The 23,127-nt window shown below is 44.3% G+C and overlaps 1 protein-coding gene across 1 annotated transcript; it reads left to right on the plus strand.

Annotated features, from left to right (window-relative positions):
• Positions 1-9,191: 9,191 nt before the first annotated feature.
• On the plus strand, positions 9,192-20,919 carry DDX20 (DEAD-box helicase 20). The gene is made up of 12 exons (XM_059375737.1): positions 9,192-9,369; positions 9,803-10,148; positions 10,599-10,693; positions 12,797-12,965; positions 13,586-13,700; positions 13,822-13,964; positions 14,107-14,245; positions 14,342-14,400; positions 15,839-15,921; positions 16,498-16,603; positions 16,723-16,824; positions 19,099-20,919. Exons 2-12 carry the CDS (start codon positions 9,848-9,850, stop codon positions 20,256-20,258), a joined length of 2,472 nt encoding a protein of 823 aa, XP_059231720.1. The 5' UTR covers positions 9,192-9,369; positions 9,803-9,847; the 3' UTR covers positions 20,259-20,919.
• The last annotated feature ends 2,208 nt before the right edge of the window (positions 20,920-23,127 follow it).

Here is a 23,127-nt window from a genome sequence, read left to right on the forward strand (position 1 = left end):
CACGGAAGGAAGGTTTTGGAGGAAGAAATAGCAGTGTAGTACTTTGGGAAAACTCCAGGTGTGAATGGGCCTTCTCTCTTGAACAACTCAGAGGGAGTCGACTAGTACAAATTCAGACTCATCCAAATAATGAACCATAATTGAGACCAATCCAAATGTGGGCGGCTACCAAGCCCTATTTTGGCATTATTGGCAACTATGGGTCTTGTGCTAATGGTGCCTAAGCAATGGCCTCATTGCTACTTGGGAAGCAAATAGTTCTATTTTGCAAACATTTACTGGATGAGCAAATATTTTTCAACTGTGAAGAACACTTGAAGAATGTCTGGGCATGGCTAAGGGACACTGGTAGAGGTACACTGCATGGAAAAGGAGAGGGACTCGTTCTCAGCACTCTTCTGGGGACATTCTGCTACCGCCGATGACTGGAATCCCGGTGCTGGCTTCTCTGTCACCTTCCCTCCAGTGGCCTGCCACTCACAGTGAGCGCTCATTTCATTACCAGGCTGCATACCCCCCCAGCCAGCTTCAGGTAGCTGTGAGCAAAAACCAGGAGTTGGCAGCCTGCCAGGAGAGACTTGTTAGCAAGCCAGAAAGAAGGCTACCTGCTTCTCCTTCTGAGGCTATGGGGCCAAAAGAAAAAGAGGTCACGTCTCAGGGTTGGCTTGCTGCATGATTTACTTCCAGCAGGATGGTTCCTAAGCATTTTCTGGTCTTCTGCAGGGACCTAGAGAACTGTGCTAGCCCCATCAGACGTCAGCTCTGTGGTATCTCTGGGGACCCAGAGGGCAGCTGGGGCCGGGGTGACAGTTGCTGCTGGAAAGGCTTCTGCCTGACCAGAGAGGCAGGACCCTCTCCATGGGGTTTCGTGGGGAGGGGCCGGGGGGCCAGTGGCTCCCAGCAGTAGCAGTCTACATCTAGAGAAAACTTTGAATTCCACGGTGGAATGGCAATGAGGCCAAGAGACCCTTGTCATCACTTCACAAATGAAGATGCGTTTTAAAGAAGAGGCACTGACCGCACAAAGGGGTTTGGGTTTTCACTGCCCCCCCCCCCTACTTTGGACAGGTTTTCTTTGCTGTGATTCTTCCCCATGAATCATCACCCGTAGGAAGTAACCCAAGCACTGGAGAGTGAATAATGAAGTCCCTAAAAGGTCTATTGTGTGTCTGCCTGGAAGGTTTTGGAACTGACTTGTATTTTCATCTTTCGGACTTGGAGTCATAGAATTTTGGAGTGGAAGAGAACCTTCTAGAGAATCAGGGGATTGTGACCTCATGGAGAGACCAAATGTCAAGACGTATGGGTCTGAACCTCCTGTCTGTCTCTAAAAATAGGGCCTGCTAACATTTGCGGAAGGCTTTCCCTGTATCAGGCGTTCATCTGTTCTTCCCAAACCCTCAGAGGCAGGGGCTCCTGTTGCCTCTATTCTGCAGATGAGCCAGAACTCCCCTCCAGTCACACAAAGGCTCTGGCTCCCGCTCCAGAATCCACACCCACTTGGTCACTCCACTGCCTGTGCAGGGCCTCAGACAAGTAATTCAACCTCTCTGGGTATCACTTTTCGCCTCTGTGGTCTTTAAAGTTTTAAAACTTTAGTCTTTAAAACAAAGTCTGGGGGCTCCTGGGTAGCTCAGAGGGTTAAAGCCTCTGCCTTCGGCTTGGGTCATGATCTCAGGGTCCTGGTCAAGTCCCACATCGGGCTCTCTGCTCGGCAGGGAGCCTGCTTCTTCCTCTCTCTCTGCCTGCCTCTCTGCCTACTTGTGATCTCTGTCTGTCAAATAAATAAATAAAATATTAAAAAAAAATAAACTCTGTGTTTCCTGCCCAAGCTTATGGCTTACAAGTCAAAAAGTGCAGGTCGGAAATGCTAAGTGACTTCCCTGGATCCCCCAGGTCGCTAATGGCAGAACCAGCATAGGAGGCCGGACCCGGTGGTTTTTATTCCCTACCTCCCAGGTGAGGTGACCTTCCCCTCCCCTCACTTGGGCAGGTGTTTATAGAGGAATCCAACTCCTTGCCTAAGAGGAGTTCAGATGGATTGGCGATGTTGGTTTTGGGTGTGGTCAATGACACCAGAGATGCGTTTCGGAGGCAGGTGACATTTATTTAAGTACCTTCGACCTACCTGTCCACCTGCCATTTCCTGTCTTTCTCAGGTCAAGAGCGGTGACCAGAATCCTGTGGTATCCACAGAGAAAGAGCATCCAGTGGGACATGTAACACATGCCCCCCCCCCGTGGGTGATGTTCACGGTGAAACCAAAGTCCTCATCAAGCAAACGTTACCACCTCATGCCCACTCTCACCCAGCATCCTTCATGGTGGCTGGAAATCTGTTTCTCTCTCCCCTTTCTCCTGTTCCTATCATCCTGTGTCAGGATTTGATCATGAACTGGTGTGTGAGGAGGCTGGTCCCGCAGTGCCCTCCGGCAACCAGTGTGCACTGCCCCTACTAGCATCCCAGTCCTGGTGTCCTCACTACGGAAACAGAGATGGGGAGGGCTGGAGATGTCAATGCAGAAATCGTTGGCGTGCGCCCGAGGTGGGGACAAGGGCATCGTGGGTGAGGCAGTGCTCTGTTCACAATGGCAGTGTGTAGCCTGTGTGTGTGTGTGTGTGTGTGTGTGTGTATGTGGCTCAAACACTCTGAAATGAGCTCTCACCCACCGGTGAGTGGAAAATTAGCTTTGGCAGGTGAGGAACTGGGTGACAGGTGAGGAAGCCAGCAGGGTATCGGTGTTATCCTCCTATGATTGCTCTGGCTGGTGTGGCTAACAGTCTCTCTCCGGCTTACCCCCCTGCCCTGAATTATAATTAGGCAAAGTGGAAATGGCTTGGAAGAGCTTGGGCGTGTGGGTGGGTGACGTGAGCGTGACAGAATGGCCTCGTGACCTTTGGAAGCTGGCTGTGTGCTTTGCAGGTGGGCTGCACCAAGCCAAATGGGAACTGGCATTTTGCCGACGGCCCACAAAGCAAGCCGTGTGTTTTTTACATTTCTCTGGTGGGTGGGAGAAGAAATGGCAGTCCGGGGACTAAATCCTGGGAAATTCTGCCATATGGCATAATGTCGGAGGCAATGTGGGCCAGAAGCCACAGGCAGGAGACCTGGGGTCTCGGGCAGGCTCTGCTGCCCATTTCTGCTGACTCTGGTAGGCTCCATGCCTCAGTTTCTCTAACTGCAAAGTGAGGCCGGTAATCCCTCTGCTACCTGCCTGTTGTAAAGGTTAGCTGTGTAGAGGCCCTTTGAAATGTCAAGAGCACTGTTACAAATGTGAGGCCCCACTGCCAAGGGAGTTTGCAGGGGCTACGGGGAGGCAGCTGTCTGCCCCTGTGTCAGCCTCACAGCCTGTGCTCAGATGGGTCCGTAAGCATCGCACATTCGTAAATCTCATCTCCTATCTGCAGTCAGCAAATAAGGGAAAGGGCAGGCTGCTGCTCCCGCCACCCTCTGATCTTCTTATCAACCTCGCCTCCAGGCCTCCTCCACCCCCACCGGAGGCGATGATCCCTCTGCCCTCCCGCTCAGCTCTCGGCCTGTCAGTTTAATTTAACGAGGTTGCGGGAGAGGTTTGATTTAATCAAACCAGTTGCTGTCTCCATTCTGCGCCGGGGTCCCTCAGTGTCACCACCGAGGCTCAGATTAGACAGTGACAATTACTTTTTCCCTGGCTCTGGCCTCCCCCTCCCCTTCTCTCCCTGAAGGGAACAAGGAGGCAGGCCAGTCTCCTGGGACCTAAGAATAGATGCACGAGGATCAAAGGAGGCAAGCAGCCTGGCCTGAGAGAGCCCCTCTCGGGCCTTCCATGCTCTTGTTTAAGGCTGAGCAACAGCCCGAGGGACGGGGGCTGAGAGAATTCGAGCAGAGCTGCCTTGGGAAGGCTCAAGGCTGCCCCAGGATAGAGCTGTGCCATCATCCCCCCCTTATTGTCAGGAAACACCACAGGCATTTACTTCCAGGTTCTCAGCCTGGATCCTGGGAGCCCCAGAGCCAGGAGACAATCATAACAAAAGGTGAGTCTCCCTCCATCCGAGTTTCTGAGGCTCTGTTCTTGACGTGAAAGCGACAGTGACAGGAGGTGCTGCCCCCTGAACCAGGGGTTGGAAGGAAGCTGCGTGATAACCGGCGCGGGGGCAGCTGGGTGACCATGGGGCATGGCGGTGTGTGTGTGTGTTGTGTCTCTGAGGGTCAGTGACTGGAAAGCCACAGAGGGGTCTCTGGGGCAGAAACCTCAGGGCGCAGGGAGTTTAGAGTTCCAGAACAAAGCTCTCTTCTTGCCACTTCACCCTTTCATTTCCCCTCTTTTCCAGGAAGCGGGTGCTCAGCACCTCTTGCTTTCCAGAGCAGCTCGCAGGAGAGAGACAAAGGCCTTTCCGGAAGGGGAGTCCTCACAGACGGTGATGGGAATCCTGTTTCCCTTTGCTCATTTGTGTCACATTCTTCCATTGGGCCGGGCAACTGACAGGTGCCTCCCTCCCCGGGCCCCTTTCTGAGCCCCCCTCCCTGCCATTTGTCTCTCACGCGCCTAGCCGGCAGACAGACACCACCATCCGCAGGGGCTGAATATGATTAGCAGAAGCCCTTCCTGACAGCTCCAGAGAGAATCCCTCAAACGCATATTCTGTTGAGTGCATCTCATTGCTGCTGACAGCCGCTTTATCAATTAAATTCCACATTCCCGGTCTTTCGAGACGCCGCGAACCTCCCTACCTAATAAATCACAGCCCCCCAGTTATTGTTACATGTCCCATCAGTCTCTAATAAACTCCCTGCCAACAGGGGCAGGTTATTTATTATGTTGCCTGGACAAGAATGAATGGGGCCCCCATTCTCACAAGGAGAAGAGCAAACGTGACGCCCTCTGCCCTAAAGGCTGAGGCCGTGGTAGTAAAAGGGCCAATTAATCAACGTGAGCCTTGCGCAGAGGGAAGTCAGGTCTGGAGAGAGGGAGGAAGACCTGGGGTTCTTTCTCTAAAATCCTGCCAGGCTAATGCCCAAGGAGGGATGTGGCTAGGCAGGGTGCAGTGGGGGGGCTAGGTCTTGGCTGCTTCCCCACCTCCTAATTCCTGTCTGCAAAGGTACTGAACATAGGGTCACCCCCCCAGCCAAGGGGCACATGTAAATATAGTTAACCTCCCTGTTGGGAGGTAACCACACAGGACTGAGCAGATCATGAAACAGTAAATTCCGTCCAGACAGCCAGATATTGTGCCTTGATAATCTTCGAGTAACTGAAGTTTATTGATGGTACCAGTGCACTGAGCAGACAAATGGAGGAATGCAGGAGGCAAGGTCCCCCTTGTCTGGGAGAGAGAGCGAGGGAAGGTGTGCTGAGTCAGTTTCCTGGATAAACAGCACGCAGGTAAGCCCTGACCCTTGGAAAGCAGTGTGCCAACATCTAAAACACCCAGGAGCTCTCAGGTGCGAGAAACAGTGTGTGATGTGGGCCCTGCAGTCATCTGCCTCCAATTAGATCCCAAATTTAGATGATGCTCTGAGGCCTGCAAGTTAAAACCCAAATCCCTCAGCTTTGCCATGAATCGAGCCCCATCCACATTTCCAACCCTATTTCTCTTGTTATGTAACAGACCTCCCTACCCCCATGCATTGGGAGAGCACAGCACGCTCATTTGATCATCCTTATGGTCGCAGACAAGGTCCTCCGTAATGTGGGACCAATATAACTCGGCAGGCTCATTTCCTGGTACCTGCTGCCACACTTGCCTCCGTTCGCACTAAAGCTCGTGGCTTCCCTAAACTCTTATGGTTTCTCAGGCTTCCACGCCTTTGCACAAACTGTTCCCTTTGCCCAGAATATCTCTCTGACTTGTCTGCTTGGTGAACTCTCCTTCCACCCCCACTACCTGATGAACTCCTTATCCATCCTTCAGGATTGGCTCAGAAAATGAGCCCCCAGTGCTTCATGGGACTTGAGTTTTGCCTCCTGGTGATGCCTTTTTGGTAGAAGTACTAGACCCCAGGGATTAGGTAGGGAGTGATCCGTGCATGGAGTTTTTCCCATAGTTCGATGCACGCTTTCAGGCACTTTGGTTTGGGGTGGAGATGAGGAGGACGTAAAGAAGAAAAGCTATACCAAAAGCCATTTTCCTTAATTTCTCAGAAGTTCTCTCTCCCACATGACAGCCACACTTGAATTAAGGCCCTGAAAAATGTCAGGATTGCATGTGATTTTACACCACCTCGGGCTACTTGCATGTTTCCTCCCTGATGGGCACCACCTGTTTGCGTGTATGTTTCTCCTTGAGGGCAAGGCTCTGTTTATTTTGTCCCATTTCTGTATCAATCTCATGTGGCTGATTCATACTCAGTGTTCAGAAGAGGTCTGTCTAAAGAAAGAATAAGAGATTTTGGGGGTTGAATGCAACTAACATTGCCTACCCTTGTTGCTTTGAAGGTCAAATGAGAAGAAGTTGCTATAAAAACGGTAGTGCTGGGGCACCTGGGTGGCTCAGTGGGTTAAAGCCTCTGCCTTCAGCTAAGGTCATGATCCCAGGGTCCTGGGATTAAGCATCCATCGGGCTCTCTGCTCAGCGGGAAGCCTGCCTCCTCCTCCTCCTCTCTCTCTCTGCCTACTTGTGATCTCTGTCTTTCAAATAAATAAATAAAATCTTAAAAAAAAAACAAAACCAATAGTGCTTTTCCTTTCTACATTTTCCCCATGGATCCTCAACACCCAGGGTGTGCTTCTATTTCCATTGTTTCCCTCTCCACTGGTACAGAAACCTCCACTGGGAAATGATGAATAGGACCATTAGATAATCTTCAGCATGCATCCCAAGTCAACAATTTACTTGCTTTTCGTTGCACAGAAATCCTTCCCTTCTCTAGCTCCCAGATATAGAAGGTGAGGAAAGCCCTTCAGGTAGACAGAAGAGCATAAGAAAAGGCCAGGTCCCAGTGCGATCTTACCCTGGAGGAGGCCAGGAGGCACACAGCAACAGTCCGACTCCTTACTGTGTATGTTATCCTCACAACTTACCCAGTTATTAAATGGTCTCTTACCTTTGGGTTTTACCTTTATGGCACGAAAAGTTACAGCCAACAACATTATTAACATTTTTCGCTACCGAGGAAAACATTTTATTGATTTGTGTTTTTAGCTGGAGCAATACAATTTATTCCTCATAACATTACTGCAGTATTTGTGTCCATGAGACATCATAAACAACAGACACAATCACAGAATGCCTATAAAACTGGAAATGTTCTTCTCTGGAAAAGCAGTCTTTTTGTTTCTTTGGGGATGAGAGCTGGCTGCTTCATCAGTGACGGGCACAAATTCTACAGAATTCTACAGAACTACTGCTATGTGCATGGAGACTGTGGAGACTTTTGAGCAAGACTCTGTTTATTAGGCCCACCAAGGGTCTGTGCTGGGAGAGCACAAAGTGACAAAATTTCCACCCTTGAGATGCTCCTAGTGAGGGACAGACGTGGAAATAAGTAAACAGAACATGGAGAGAGCAAGACTGGAGTTATTGTACTGTGAAGTGGGGGTGTGGGAAACAAAAAAGGAACAGGATCTGAAGCTGGACCCAAACAACCTAAGATACGCCCTTAAGAATGATTACTCCAGCACCTGTGGGCTGAGTGGCTAGGAGAGAGCACAAATGCGTCTAGGGGACCATTCAGGAGGTTGTTTCAACAGCTAGGATGATAAAGGGGCTTAAAATAGGACACATGCCATGGAGACTGGACAGAGCAATGAATAAAATATGTGGAGGCCAAATTACCTGCCCTCAGGTCATTGTTAGAAAAGGAGAGGGACGGTAGATGGTGGAGTCTAGAATAATTCCCAGGTGTGGAATGTGGGGGTTAGGTGAATGAGAGGAAGGGGTACTACGAGAAAGCCTGGAAAATTCAGTGCCCTCTCCCAACAGCCCCCCCCTTCATATGGACAGTTGACATATTCTCAATGTTTCTAAATTTCTATGCAAAATATATCATTGGGACCTCTTTCAAATGGGATTACCTTGACAAAGCATGCCCCCCCCCCCCAAGTCATTTGGATTCTGGGTATGTGCACGTGTGAAAATAGGGAGAGAGATAATGATCAGAATGATGATATAAGGACAAAAGAAAAAGAATATTTCTGGATATCTGGTTTGGAATTGCAAGTAAGATTAGGTCCAGAAATATTTAAATTTGAAATTATGACTAAGACTTGGTCACAGGAGCTCTTTATTCAATGTTGAGCACTTACTATGTTTTAGATCTCTGTGTGTGTGTGTGTGTGTGTGTGTGTGTGTGTGTGTGTGTGTTTCCTATTAGGAATATGGAAGAGAACCAGAGAGGTACCTGTCCTCATAGAGTGGGGGGAGAAAGACAATAAACACAATCTCAGGTAGTGGTAAATACCATGAAGAAAAATAAAGCAGAACAAGGGAACAGAGAGTGGTGGAAAAGGTGGGGTAGTGGAGGAGATAGGGGAACTAGGTTAGATGATAATAAGTAGGGGTGAGATAGGTGATGGACACTAAAGAGTACGCTTCTCATGGTGAGCACTGAATAATGTACAGAATGGTTGATCCCTGTATCGTACACCTGATACTAATTAATATAACACTGTTAACTCTACTGGAATTAAAATACATCTATATGGACGGAACTGGAGGATATTATGGTGAGCGAAAAAAGTCAGTGAGAGAAAGACAATTATACAGTTTCACTCATATGTGAAATATAAGAAACAGTTCGGAGGATCATAGGGGAAGGGATGGAAGCTAAATGGGAAGAAATCAAAGAGGGAGACAAACCATCAGAGACTCTTAGCTATAGAAAACAAACTGAGGGTTCCTGGAGGGGAGGTAGGTGGGGATTAAGGTAACTGGGTGACATGCATTCAGCAGGGCAGGTGATGTGATGAGCGCTGCCTGTTCTGTGCAACTGACGAATTACTGAACTCTGTATCTGAAACTAATGATGTATCATATGCTGGCTAATTCAATTTAGTTTAACAAAGTATTAAAAAATAATAGTTCAGAAACGACCTCTTTGGAAAAGACGATATTTGAGCAGAGACCTAAAGCAAGGGAAAGTGGCAAAGACTGTCAGTTGTCACTCTTGAGATGGTGGTACATAGCGCCAGGGACAGCAGCAGCGCCCAGATGACCCGATAGATTTGGGATGTCCATCAGACTTCTGAGGGGCGCGGCTGAGAAGGCAGACGGATGTACAGTACACATCCAAGTTCAGAGAGCGGTCTGAGGCCGAGCTAGGGCCTTGGGAGGTGTGAGTCGGAACTGGCTGCAATTCAGCGGACGATATGCGAGCTCCGTGCGCCAGGTGCTGGGGCTGGCGACGGAGATGAGTGAAGCGATACCGGGACAGGCTCGGACCGGATAACCGGTAAGTCCGGTCTGGCTGTGCTCGGAGCTCCGGGCGGGCGGAAGCAGGCCCGGCAGCGGCGCCCTCCCCCGCGGCCCGGAGGCGGGGAGCGTGACGCCCCACGCGCATCACAAAGCCCGCGTTGTGAGGGTGGCGGTGGGGGGGGGGGGGCGCGGGGTTGGCCCGACCGCCCGCGGAGGCCCGGGAGGCGGGGCGGTGCCCCCACCGTGAGCGCGCGGCGCCCTCTGCAGGCCGCCCACGGCTGCATCCCGGTAGCCTCGCCTTCCTCTCCTCCCTCTTCCCGCCTTCCTCGGGCCACATATTTTGTCGTTGTCGCTGTTTCCGAGACTTCCTAAACCTCCGGCTTCCGTCCTTTCACCCATCTCCCAGGTCAAGCGTGTCCGTGTCTCCTCGGGAGGACTGCCAATAAAGTTTTTCCTCTTCTCGCTCTTAGGCGCCCTCCTTCTTAAGTATCGCGAGATCCGGCGGCGCGGCGACGATGGCGGCGGCGTTTGAAGCCCCAGCGGCCTTAGCGACGGAGGAGGCCGCTATGCCGGCGGAGCGTGTGGCCTCACAGGTCGTGGCCTCGGAGCCATTCCCTGGGCCGGTGCGGGGCCTGCGGACGGCTCACGACGTCAGCGGCCCACGGACCCGCACTGGGGACGTGCTGCTGGCGGAGCCGGCCGACTTCGAGTCACTGCTGCTGTCGCGGCCGGTGCTGGAGGGGCTGCGCGCGGCTGGCTTCGAGAGGCCCTCGCCGGTGCAACTCAAGGCCATCCCTCTGGGGCGCTGCGGGCTCGGTGAGGGCGGGGGCCGTGCTCCTGCCGGGAGGGTCCGGGAGGAGCCCCAGGGCGGCCGCCGGTGCAGGCCTCTGCCTGCGGCCAGGCGCTGTGCGCCTTCGAGCCTCAGTTTCCTCTCTTGTAAAACAGAGGCGCGGTGTTCATTTGGAAGATGGTTACTGCCCTTTGCACGGTGACCGGTGGCTCTCAGTTCCAGAAGATGAACGGTAGAGGTTCAGGGAAGAGGCATGTTTCTGGATATGACCTCATGCTTTTTTGAACTAAAAACGAAGGTGCCGTCTGGGTCCTCTTTGGAGACCCTTCTGGTTCTTTGATTTCATGTTGGTATCTAAGCTTTTTTTAGTCAGTACTGGCTAGTGATATATGTGCATGTATATGTATATATGTGCATGCAGATGTATATATGTATATATACATTTTATTATTTACTCATTTATTTTTCCTCCTCAGATTTAATTGTTCAAGCCAAATCTGGCACTGGGAAAACCTGTGTGTTCTCTACCATTGCTTTGGACTCGCTGGTTCTTGAAAACCTGAGTACCCAGGTGAGTGTAGCTCTGAGAACCCAGAGGAGGAGGGGATGTAATGTGGATTTTATCACAGGTTGGATGCAGTACCAGTAGCTCCTGAGAGACAGAAGAGATGAATTTGATGAGTGAATTTGATGAATGATTGAGTTAAGCCATATGAAGAGTATAGAAGTAAAGTAGACATTAAAACTGTGGAGCTGGGTACCTGAGTGGCTCAGTGGGTTAAGCCGCTGCCTTCGGCTCAGGTCATGATCTCGGGGTCCTGGGATGGAGTCCCACATCAGGCTCTCTGCTCGGCAGGGAGCCTGCTTCCTCCTCTCTCTCTCTCTCTGCCTGCCTCTCTGTCTACTTGTGATCTCTCTCTGTCAAATAAATAAATAAAATCTTTAAAAAAAAAACCCAAAAACAAACAAACAAAAAAACTGTGGAGCGGCTTGGTGGTGTGGATGGTGACCAAGGATTTGGTCATGAGCGTTAGAAGTTTGGAAGTTTCTGTTACTGCATCTTAAATAGATTAAGTCTGCCATGGGTGTCAATTTTTTCATTACCTGAAAATACAGATAGTTCTTTATTCTTTTACTTGCTGACTCAATTGTAGGATTTAGTATTTGGTGTGACTGATGGTAACATGGTGCTCTGGCTGTTGCTGGTAACTGCAGGTGATTCTTAGAGAGAGCCTCTGTGAGTGTGTCCTGTTGATCTCCCATCTTCTAGGTTCTCTTGGAGTAGATCTGAAGATGGCCTTACCCAAATTAATAAGAGATTTAGTTTTGGGGTTCGTCTCAAAGTTTGGCTCTGCCCATGTTATGTATAAATAGTGTGCCAGTACATCCATATCCAAAGCCTTTTGAGTCTTAAAACCACCAAATTCTGGGTTATGCACATAGGAAATCCTTCTGCTTCCCAAGGACCTAAGTTATTCTACTTGTGAATTTGAGATGTATTCGAGATTTTGGTTTCTGACAATTTGGCAGTAGGTGGAAATGCCAAAACGCTGAATAAGTTCCATAAACCAAATTTGTCAGATCTTTGTGTTCTCAAAATAATACATATTCATTTTTGAAAATTGGAAAATTCAGAAAAGAAAGAAGTACCAAAGAAATGGCACGTACTCTTTACCTACTTAGAAAGAAACTGCTGTTAACTGTTTTGGCATATTTTATTCTAGGTTTTTGTTTTTGTTTTTTGCTTTTTTTAAGGAACTTTTTTCTTCCCATAGCTGAGAACTTGTCATTTTACCTTGTCCTTCGGTTGATAGTTACATTGCAGAGTTCTCACTCTGAGTCTCAAGCCTCCTTTTTCATGGACCTAGATAGCTGACCCTGATTTGGTCCAGTGACATGGCCTCCCTGCTGCTCTTCTAGTACACTAAGAACATTACTGTCATAAGGCCTTTACATTTGCTTTGTTCTCTTCTTGAGAACAGTTCCCCAGGTGTCACATAGCTAGCTCTAGTCTGTGGTGTACCTTTAGGTCTCTGCTCAAATGTTACTCTCTTAGTGGCCTAGATTGCCCCATTTAAAATAACTCCTTTCCTTTCTTGTCACTTCTCTCTTTTCCCTGTTTGATTTTTTTAGTAGCACTTTTCATTGTATGTCATAATTTATGTATGTTTGATTATTGTGTATCTTCTTACACAGAATGAAAGTGCCATGAGAACAAGGACTGTGTATTATTTCTTGTTTTAAAGATTTTATTCATTTATTTGAGAGAGAGAGAGCATGAGCCATGGGAAGGAGGCAGAGGGAGAGGAAGAAACAGACTCCCCACTGAGCAGGGAGCCTGATGTGGGGCTTGATCCCTGGACCCTGAGATCATGACTTGAGTCCAGGGCAGACACTTAACTGACTGAGCCACCCAGCTCCCCTGGACTGTCTATTGTTGACCATTGACTGTACAGCAACTTACATATTGCTTAGTACGTAAAGTAGGTTTTTGTTTAATATTTGCTGAATGAACACATAGGTGAATGAATGGAATAGCTTCCCTTGTCTATAAAAACCCATCATTTAAAATGATCGTTTAAATGAAAAATAGCTTACTGCAGTATGAATGTGCCAATCACATGTACCTCTTCCACTGACTTGTTAAAGGTATATATATTTTATGCTTTTTTAGATTTTGATCTTGGCTCCTACAAGAGAAATTGCTGTACAGATACATTCTGTTATTACAGCTATTGGAATAAAAATGGAAGGCTTAGAGTGTCATGTCTTTATTGGAGGGACTCCATTATCACAAGACAAAACCAGACTTAAAAAGTGTCATATTGCTGTTGGCTCTCCTGGTAAGATATCACCCTGTTCATAACTGGGGCTTTTAAGGAACTGAACACTTTTCATTTCATAGAAGTGATATAATTAAGGTAAGAATATGGGACTCTTTAATAAATATGATAATTATTTTGAATATTGTAAATGAAGAGGCTTAGACCAGTAAGATACAGACACATGACTGGATTACCAACAGAACTTAGGAAATCTCCATTCCGAAGGATGTTTAAGCACATGTATAGAATTGGCTTCTGAGAAGAGGAGGAATGAAGTGATTTTCACAAAGCCTTTCTAAGCCATGGATTGGGATTCTTTGCTCCTCTATTAATCATTCATTCACGAATCACTCCTATCAGAATTTAGTATTCAGGGTCTTAGCATTCAAGTCTTTTGATGGGAACAGTGTTATGATCCATACTTACTGGTGGTGAAATGTGAGAAAAAAATAATGGATTTAGCCAAGATCGGAACTCAATTTCTGATTGTGGTTCAGTGTTTAAATATGTAATAATAAGGGTCGGGTCAAGAAGGTCAGCAGTATAACCTGTGAGTAAGTAGGGTAACAATATTGGCTGAGATTTGCATACATTTAGTGCCTCTTAAATATTTCAATATGCTTTTTTCTGGAATTTAGGCAGAATTAAACAACTGATAGAACTTGACTACTTGAATCCAGGCAGTGTACGTCTGTTTATTCTTGATGAAGCAGATAAGCTTTTAGAAGAAGGCAGCTTCCAGGAGCAAATAAAGTAAGAGAAATAACTTGCTTGACTGTTAAAATGGTGTCCTAAAGTGTCTCTTTTTAGCTTTTCCAGGTGGTAGTTAACTGTGATTGGTTTCCATGGTGTGTATTTCTCTTCTGTTTCACAGCTGGATTTATTCTTCCTTGCCTGCCAGTAAACAGATGTTGGCAGTATCAGCTACCTACCCTGAATTTTTGGCTAATGCTTTGACAAAGTACATGAGAGATCCCACTTTTGTAAGACTAAATTCCAGTGATCCAAGTCTCATAGGTGAGTATAGGTATTGGATACTTAGATTCCTGGTTTGTGATATTCTGGATCTTTTCCATGCCTAGTTGACTGTTGCTTTCATATTTACTATTAGGATATAGCAAATATGTTTGTTTTAATAGAAGACTTGACTTCTTTGTAGGTTTGAAGCAATATTACAAAATTGTCAATTCATACCCGTTGGCCCATAAGATTTTTGAGGAAAAGGCTCAGCATTTACAGGAACTGTTCAGCAGAATTCCATTTAATCAAGCCTTAGTCTTTTCTAATTTGCACAGCAGGTAATGTACCTTAAGGGGTCACCTGGGGTACTGGTGAAATAAAAGGTATTAGGGTTGTATTTATAAAATTATAACCCTCTATGTTACTTTTCATAGAGCACAACATTTGGCAGATATCCTTTCTTCTAAAGGCTTTCCTGCTGAGTGCATTTCAGGTAAGTTCAGCTTTTACTTTAATCAGTGTTTAGTATTTTGACTTGAAGCCTGTCCAAAGTCAGGAGGAAGAAATAGTACTTTGTGAGTTGCCTTATGAATGTGAGGTTACACTGAGTCTTCAGAGTAAAGGAAGTTCCAGGTGAATTTTATATTGGGATTTGATGTAGTGGTATTCTTGTTCTTCAAAAAATAACTTGGTATATAATATGAAACTAGAAAATTGGGATGAATTGTCTGTGAAGAACTTAATAATTTTATAAAGTTTGTCTTTGTCATCTTCAGAGAAAAATAGATTGCTTTTTCTATAATCATTGTAAAAATGTTAAGAACTGAGCCTGAATTAACTGCTTTAAGGTCTTGTGGAAGGCAAAGATGAATTTTTTAAAGATTTTATTTATTTATTTATTTGACAGAGATCACAAGTAGGTGGAGAGGCAGGCAGAGGGGGTGGGGGGAAGCAGACTCCCGCTGAGCAGGGAGCCTGATGCGGGGCTCAATCCCAGGACCCTGGGATCATGACCAGAACCAAAGGCAGAGGCTTATTAACCCACTGAGCCACCCAGGCACCCCTTAAGATTTTATTCTTTTTTTTTTTTTTTAAGATTTTTATTTATTTATTTGACAGAGATCACAAGTAGGCAGAGAGGCAAGTAGTGAGAGAGAGGGGGAAGCAGGTTCCCCACCGAGCAGAGAGCCCAGTGCGGGGCTCTATCCCAGGACCCTGGGATCATGACCTGAGCTGAAGGCAGAGGCTTTAACCCACTGAACCACCCAGGTGCCCCGTTAAGATTTTATTCTTAAGTAATTTCTGTATCCAATGTAGGGCTCAGACTTACAGCCCTGAGATCAAGAGTTTTATGCTTTATCCACCGAGCCAGCTGGGTGCCCAAGATGATTCATTTTTGACATAAAGCTAAATTATTACTGCTGACCTAATAGGAATGAAAGATTTAAAGGAATTTTTGATCAGTGGGATCCTTTTTAGAGTTTTCATTGATAGCTTAGTTTTTAACCTGTTAGCCTAAGATTGTCTAGTCATTGTGTGTCATGAGATATTGGAGAGAATGTTCTCTAATGGACAATATTTTGACCATAGATCATGTATCTAAACTAAATTTATAAACAGCTGATTATAGCAATTTTATTTTCCTAAGAATTATTCTACTTCATATGTAACTTTGCAGATAAAATATTATATCTGCAGGAGTAACCTAGTCACCATTTAAAATTAATTTTTGAATTTCAAGTTGCCTGCCTTACCAGATTTTAAAAGATTCTGACTAGTTCTTAACCTAGAATTGCATATAAGGAGAAAATTAACTTCAGTTGGTGTATTTTTCAAGTGTTAAGACTGATAGTTACAATTTCTGCTTTTTGTGGATTTGATAAATATGTGTTAGCTTGTTCTTATATGACTTTCTTTTGGGGTGTTTTTAGGCAACATGAATCAGAATCAGCGTCTTGATGCTATGGCCAAACTGAAGCAGTTTCATTGCAGAGTCCTCATTTCCACAGATTTGGTAAATCACCTTTTCAGTTTGGGTGACTACGCCATCTTGACTTGGGCTCTTTTATCAGATGCACAGGTTTCATTTATTATTTTATGTGGGTGTATCTGATAAGAATCGATAAGAATATCAGAAGGGAATTTTCTTTCCAGTGCTGGGGAATTTGCTTTCTTCAAAGTCTTTTGTATTTTCATCTTTATTCTTGAAACTGGTCATTAGAAATGAAATCCCTTTGCTCCTGATCATCCTCCTTTTCTTTTTTTTTTTTTTTTTTTTTTTTAATTTTTTTTTTTTTTTTTTAAGATTTCATTTATTCAATCTGACATACAGAGATCACAAGTAGGCAGACAGGCAGGCAGAGAGAGAGAGGAGGAAGCAAGCTCCCCGCTGAGCAGAGAGCCCGATGCGGGACCCGATCCCAGGACCCTGAGATCACGACCCGAGCCGAAGGCAGTGGCCCAACCCACTGAGCCACCCAGGCACCCTCATCCTCCTTTTCTTAACTTGGCTGTTGGCTATATCAGAACAGGCGGATGTGTGTTGATGCCAGTGTAGCAGTTAATGCAGACACTTGTTCTCTTCTTCAAGACTTCCCGTGGGATTGATGCTGAGAAGGTGAACCTGGTTGTAAATCTGGATGTACCATTGGATTGGGAGACATACATGCATCGGATTGGCAGAGCTGGCCGTTTTGGTAAAAAAAAAAAAAAAAAAGTTTGGCTGCTTTCTTTAGGAGGAAGAATTGTAGATGTGACAGTGGAGCGTCACTTACATGAAACTGATCTACTGCATAACATTCCCTCTGTACTTTAGGTACTTTGGGGTTGACAGTGACCTACTGTTGTCGGGGAGAAGAAGAAAACGTGATGATGAAAATAGCCCAGAAATGTAACATCAACCTTCTGCCTTTACCAGGTATATTTTGTCTGTTCATTTTGCTGTCAAAAGAATAATCATATTGGCTATAGGCATAAAAATAATAGCTGATACGGAGTACTTAGGATATTGGGTTCCGTTCAGTATGTTATTTCATTTAATTCTCACCACAGCCCTGTGAAGGGTCTGCTGTTATTACCGACTTTTTGTGAATGAGGCTATCAAGGCATTGAGAAGTTAAGTAGTTTGCCTAAGTTTTTATAGCTCATAAGCAACAGGGAGAAGATTGCAAGCTAATTCCTGGCACATGAAAAATGTTTTACTACTGTATTGGCTTCATATTTACTTCATATTTAGTTTGTAACCTTGTAATTTCATTTTATCCTTTTATATAACAGGGCATATATTTTATTACTTTTGTCACTAAAGGTAATTCTTGCCATATTCTCCTTCATGATCATGAAGAAGGAGTAGTATCTTTGAATGCTCTTTTGAAAATTTTGAAGTGTTCTCTTTTTTTCCTTTTTTAAAAAGTTTATTTATTTATTATTGAATAATCTCCACACCGACATGGGGCTTGAACTCAAGACCCCGAGATCAAGAGTTGCATGCTCTTCTGACTGAGCCAGCCAGGCATCTCTGAAATGTTCTCTTTTGATTTTAGTTAATCATTTGTCAAGCTCATTTTTTTTTCCACTTTGGAAACTGCATATCTGAAACTATTAATGGTCTCTTGAAAATTTTTAAAAAACTGTCATGTGGAAATGTGGTTTATTTGCTATGTATGATAATGTATGCAGTGTTATAGGGTTTATGTGTATATACATGTGTATATGGACATATGTGTGTGTAAATATATATATATAAACATATATAACATATACATGATCTTGTAGAATATCAGATACATAGTTACTGAATAAATACAGTATGGAATATTTTACTAATTTATATATAACTCCTTTAGTGGTTTTTATAAAGCTAGATTAAGCAGAAGTCTGGGAATGAGTTTTGGCTTTGTAATTACTCATTCTGTGATCTTTTTCCAAATTTCTTTAATTGCTCCAAACTTGTGTTCTGGTTTAGAAAGTACTTGTTTTTAGAAATGGTCTTTAGGTTCTCTGTCAGTTTTAGGACACTATAGTATGTAGTTCTATGTGTAAGTCTATTGGTAACCTGTCAAATGATTATAATGTGGAAAAAATAAATTGAAAATTGGTATAAGAGGGTTAAGACTTTTGGTGTAGGATTCAGTATCATAGCATCTAGTGATAAAAAGAAAATTTGCCTTTGGATACTGGAAAAGGACACATTTGGATCTTTTTTAGTGTTCATAGAGCCCTGAAATCATGAGAAAGTATATTTGTGGTGTTAGATTTATATTGGAGTGGGAACTTTTAAGACAGTAGACTGCTCAGATGAAGTACCTGTGGCAGGAGTGGGAGAGAAATTGGCCTGTTTGATAGGTATGGGCAAGCAAGGGATATCACCTTAGAGCTCTAGTCAGAGGGTCTGTTCAGCCAGGGTTCAGGAGCCCCAGCTGAAGAGTCCTGATCTGAGGGATTAGGTTGTGGGTACATACACGTGAGCACCAGTAGCAACAACAAACCAGCAAGACCAGCAAGGTCTCTATGTTTTGTCTGCCTAAGATGAAAACTGATCACACTTTGGGAAGGTCAGAGTATGTAGGTAGGAGCAAATTGTCCCACCTGGATGGAATAGGAAATTCAGAGAACTAGAGCTGGCAACTTTTTTTTTTTAAACTCAGACGTGCCATTGAGACCATAGATCTTTTTTGCAGTCATCTAACTTTTTCCCTTCTAGAGATTTTTCTTCACTGTTGGGGGCAGTGATTTCTTCCTGTTGGGAGTATAGAATGGCGGATTTACTTGGGTGCGAAGTTGTAGTTTTACTGTTTCCCAGCTGACAAGCTTTGGGGAGCATAATCCCTTTTCTAATATCTTGTTTTGTTGTCAGCATTATTGAGATAAAAGGGAGGAGTTGGGAGAATTGTTGCAGACTTGAATCTTACTCCTAGCCCAAGTTATTTTTGAGTGGGAGGTATGGGGAGATGTTGCTTGTGGGTTTGGGATGGGTCTTGCATATTTGTGGGCATATTTCTTTACTGCAAGGATTATTTAGGTCATTTGAAATACTAATATAATGTACTCCTTAATCTTCTCAGTATATTATTAGTATATTTTATTTCTTAACCTTATTTGACCATGGAAGGCTTTATGAAGTCATTCAAAAATTGCTGGTCTAGATTTGCAGCTCAAAATTTTAAAGTATTCTTTTGTTCCTTTTATGTAGATCCCATTCCTTCTGGTCTAATGGAAGAATATTTGGATTGGGACGTGGAGGTTAAAGCAGCTATGCATACGTATGGCTTAGCAAGTGTACCTACCCAGCCCTTAAAAAAGCAGATCCAAAAAGTGGAGAGAACCTTTCAAACTCACAAAACTCATGGTAACCACGTGGCTTCATCTAGAAATACTTCTGTATCTTCACTAGTAGTCAAATCAAAAAATAATACTAAACAGAAGCTTCCTGTGAAAAGCCACTCAGAGTGTAGAATCACAGAAAAAGCAATGTCACCAAAAGAAGTGGGCAGTGGCATACAACTGGAAGAGCCTATGAAGTCTTCTGTTGAGATCTCTGTTGAAAACACTACCGATAAGCACCAGGTCAGAGAAGCTTTACCTGCGTCACTGCCCAAAATTCCTTGTCTGTCTTCCTTTAAAATCCATCTGCCATGCTCTTTGACTTTTACAGAATTGGTAGAGGATTATGAACACTATATTAAAGAGGGGTTAGAGAAACCTGTGGAAATCATCAGGCATTACACGGGGCCTGGGGTTCAGACTGTGAATCCTCAGAATGGTTTTGTAAGAAATAGAATTCCCGAGGAGAGAGTGGCGATACTGGCAAGTAGTAGTCAGTCTGGAGACTCAGAGAGTGACAGCGATTCTTACAGCTCGAGGACTTCTTCCCAGAGCAAAGGAAATAAGTCCTACTTGGAAGGCTCTTCAGATACTCAGCTGAAAGACTCAGAATCCACTCCTGTGGATGGTCATATCTCTTTGGAACAACCTCTGAATGGAAACGACACCCCTAATCCAGCAGAGTATCAAGAATCACCTGGAATCCAGACAAAGACCAGGCATAAAGAGGGGGCTAACCAGAGAGCCAAGCAAAGCCGGAGAAACCCTCCCAGGCGGTCTTCCTATCGTGTACCGGCAGAACCTCAGGATGATGGTTGGTATGACTGCCACAGGGAAACCCATCCGAGTTTTTCGGATACCTATCAGGATTACGAGGAGTACTGGAGGGCCTACTACAGGGCATGGCAGGAATACTATGCTGCTGCTTCTCAGTCCTATTACTGGAATGCTCAGAGGCATCCAAGTTGGATGGCAGCTTATCACATGAATACCGTTTATCTCCAAGAAATGATGCGAGGCAACCAGTGATTGTAGACAGCACCTCGCACCATCCAGAAATACCAGTGAGTGATACCTTTGGATAGCCAACCTCCTAGGCCTATAGTAGAGTGGCAGTTTTGAGGAATTTGAAAAGTCTTGAGGCTTCCCGCTGGAACACCTCTATTTTTCAGATTGTTTTGACCTACCTGACCAGGTACATTATCTTTTTTTTAAAGAAACTTCACAGATCAGATTCTTGAAGGAAAATTTTGGGAACACAGAGTGAAAGGATGGCCTTTTCTCTAAACCATTTGAAAAAGAAACATTTAAAAAGACCTATACCAGTGCTTGCTTTAAAAAAATAAAAACAGTTGAGATTTTAAAAATAATGTCAAGTTTATGCTGTGGAGTTCTTGACAAAAGGCTTGGACTGTATTTCCATAGAAGTGTGTTCTTGTAGAAATTTGTAGCATGATAGATCAGAAAATCCCCTCGCCTTTTATGTTTAGGCAGGAAGGACTAAATACTGCTTCAGACTTTCCCAAAGGTACTTTCCTGCTTTTTGCTTCCAGTAAAAATATGTTACCAATGAAATCGCAAACTTAGCCAAATGTTTATTGACATGTTTATTGTTCATCTTTTGAATGTCTTTTAAGATTGTGAAAGCTGTCTATGTTTTTACTGTGTATTAAATAGCTCAGGATCATCAGTGATTGTCTTATTTTTGTTTCTTTTCTTTTTTTTTTTTTAAAGATTTTTTTTATTTATTTGACAGAGATCACAAGTAGGGGAAGAGGCAGGCAGAGAGACGGGGGGAAGCAGGCTTTCTGCTGAGCAGAGAGCCCGATATGGGGCTCGATCCCAGGTCTCTGGGATCATGACCTGAGCTCAAGGCAGAGGCTTTAACTCACTGAGCCACCCAGGTGCCCCTTATTTAAGAAAAGGAGTAACTCTTACTCTTTGTTGGTTCTTGGACCCTTTTATGATTGAGATGAAAGCTATAGATTCGAAGAGTTCCATTCTGTAAACAGGAACTGTATGTGTAATTCTAAGAGGTTCGTAGACCCTCTCAAGCCCATGTATGGAACCCAGCCAGGTTAAGAACTGCACTACTCTGCTGGGAGGCTAAGGGAAAGTTCTAGCTCTTTAAGTATTTTTCGGAAGCTTGAATTCATTCTGTTCAAACTCTTCGCACAGTGTGTCCTAATCTTATGTCTTCTAAAATTTCCCCGGTTTTTACTTTTAATGTTTTTAATTTAAATTTTCTCCCAGTTTTTACTTTTAATGACACCCAGTGGGGAACATCTCATTCTTCTGAGATGATGCATCTATAAATTACAAGTTAGAAAAAAAATATGATTGGAAGTTACAGCAGTTCCCCCTTATCTGGGAATCTGCTTTCTGCGATTTCAGTTACCCCCCAGTCAACTGTGGTCTAGAAGCAGACGATCCTTTTGACATATTGTCAGGCTGGTAGTAGCCTAATGTTACGTCACAATGCCTATATCCTTCACCATCACATGGACATGCTATCATCCCAGCATCACAGGAAGAAAGGTGAGTATAGTACAGCAAGATTTTGAGAGACCAGTCATGTAACTTGTAGTATGTTGTGATTGTTCTATTATTACTGTTAAATCTCTTACTGGGCCTCATTTATCAACTGAACTTTATTATATACGTGTATATATATGTATATATTTATATACAGGAAAAAATGTGGGTATATATAGGATTTGGTATCATCTATAGTTTCAGGCAAGGTCCACTGGGGATCTTGGAACATTCTCTGTGGATGAGAGGGGCCTACTGTACACATTCTTTCATTCCCTCTCTGGGGCAGTCCTTTCATGATGATGCATTTGGGTCCCAAACCTTTTTGTGAACTGGATTTGTGGTAAGAGATCCTGTTAACAGATAGAAACGTATTTACTTTTTAAAAGGAAAGTTCTTCTTTCCTGTATACATACTTAGCTAGGCAGTACAAACATTTACTCCCAGGGCTGTCCACAAACATCCACGGCCATTGTCATTTACTGTCCACCACTCACCTAAGCACCCCCCTGAACTCCTGTTTCACTTGGATTCCAGTCATCCAGGTTGGACAATGGTAGGCTTTACTTATACTGTTTCTGTACTGTACATGTATTGCCAAGTTAGAATGAATTAGATTAAGTCTGTAACTAGCAAATCCATAATTAGGTCCAGCATATCATTAAGAGGCAGAGACTTTAATTACACACATTTCAGTAAGATCCTGTTGCTATATAATTGAACTTACCTCTTTTCTTCTACCCTTTCCCCCACACTACAGCCAAGTTCACAGTCTGTCATGGCTAGGGGATTTTAATTAGGATACTGCTGCATCTTAATTAGAGATGAGGTTACCCATTAGTCTTGAAATTAATTGGATTCTCTCTTTAGGTCTCTTTGTCATATATTGTGTTTGCTTTTTTTCTTTTTACTAGAAAAATAAGCTGGAAGTGAGGACACATATAACAGGAAAATGATAGCTTCATTTTCCATAAGCATTTCCTTGGAAAATTTCAGCCATTCCCATCCCAGAGAAGGGTGGCTATGGAAGGAACCTGCCGCTATTTGTGCATGATTATATGAAAGACTTTTTTGTTTAGAATTGGCAGTTGAGGCGCTGGTTTCTGTCACCTGCTAAGAACCATAGATAGGTTTTAGGTAAATTCCCTTGTGAATGCTTTCTGATGTAGTCGAAAGAGTATTTGTCCTGGTGGAGGCTTTGCTGTTGTCTCCTTTATCTTCTACCTGTCATACGACCTCTCAGGGTCTAGTTTTCTCATCAATTAAATGAGGGAGCTGGACTAGATTTTTAGGTTCCCTCCCAGTTTCCAAGACTTAATTATATGACTAATAAGAGAAAATATAGGTAGGGAAGGGAATAATC

Source organism: Mustela nigripes, chromosome 14, assembly GCF_022355385.1.
Source record: "Mustela nigripes isolate SB6536 chromosome 14, MUSNIG.SB6536, whole genome shotgun sequence".
NCBI classification, from domain to species: domain Eukaryota; kingdom Metazoa; phylum Chordata; class Mammalia; order Carnivora; family Mustelidae; genus Mustela; species Mustela nigripes.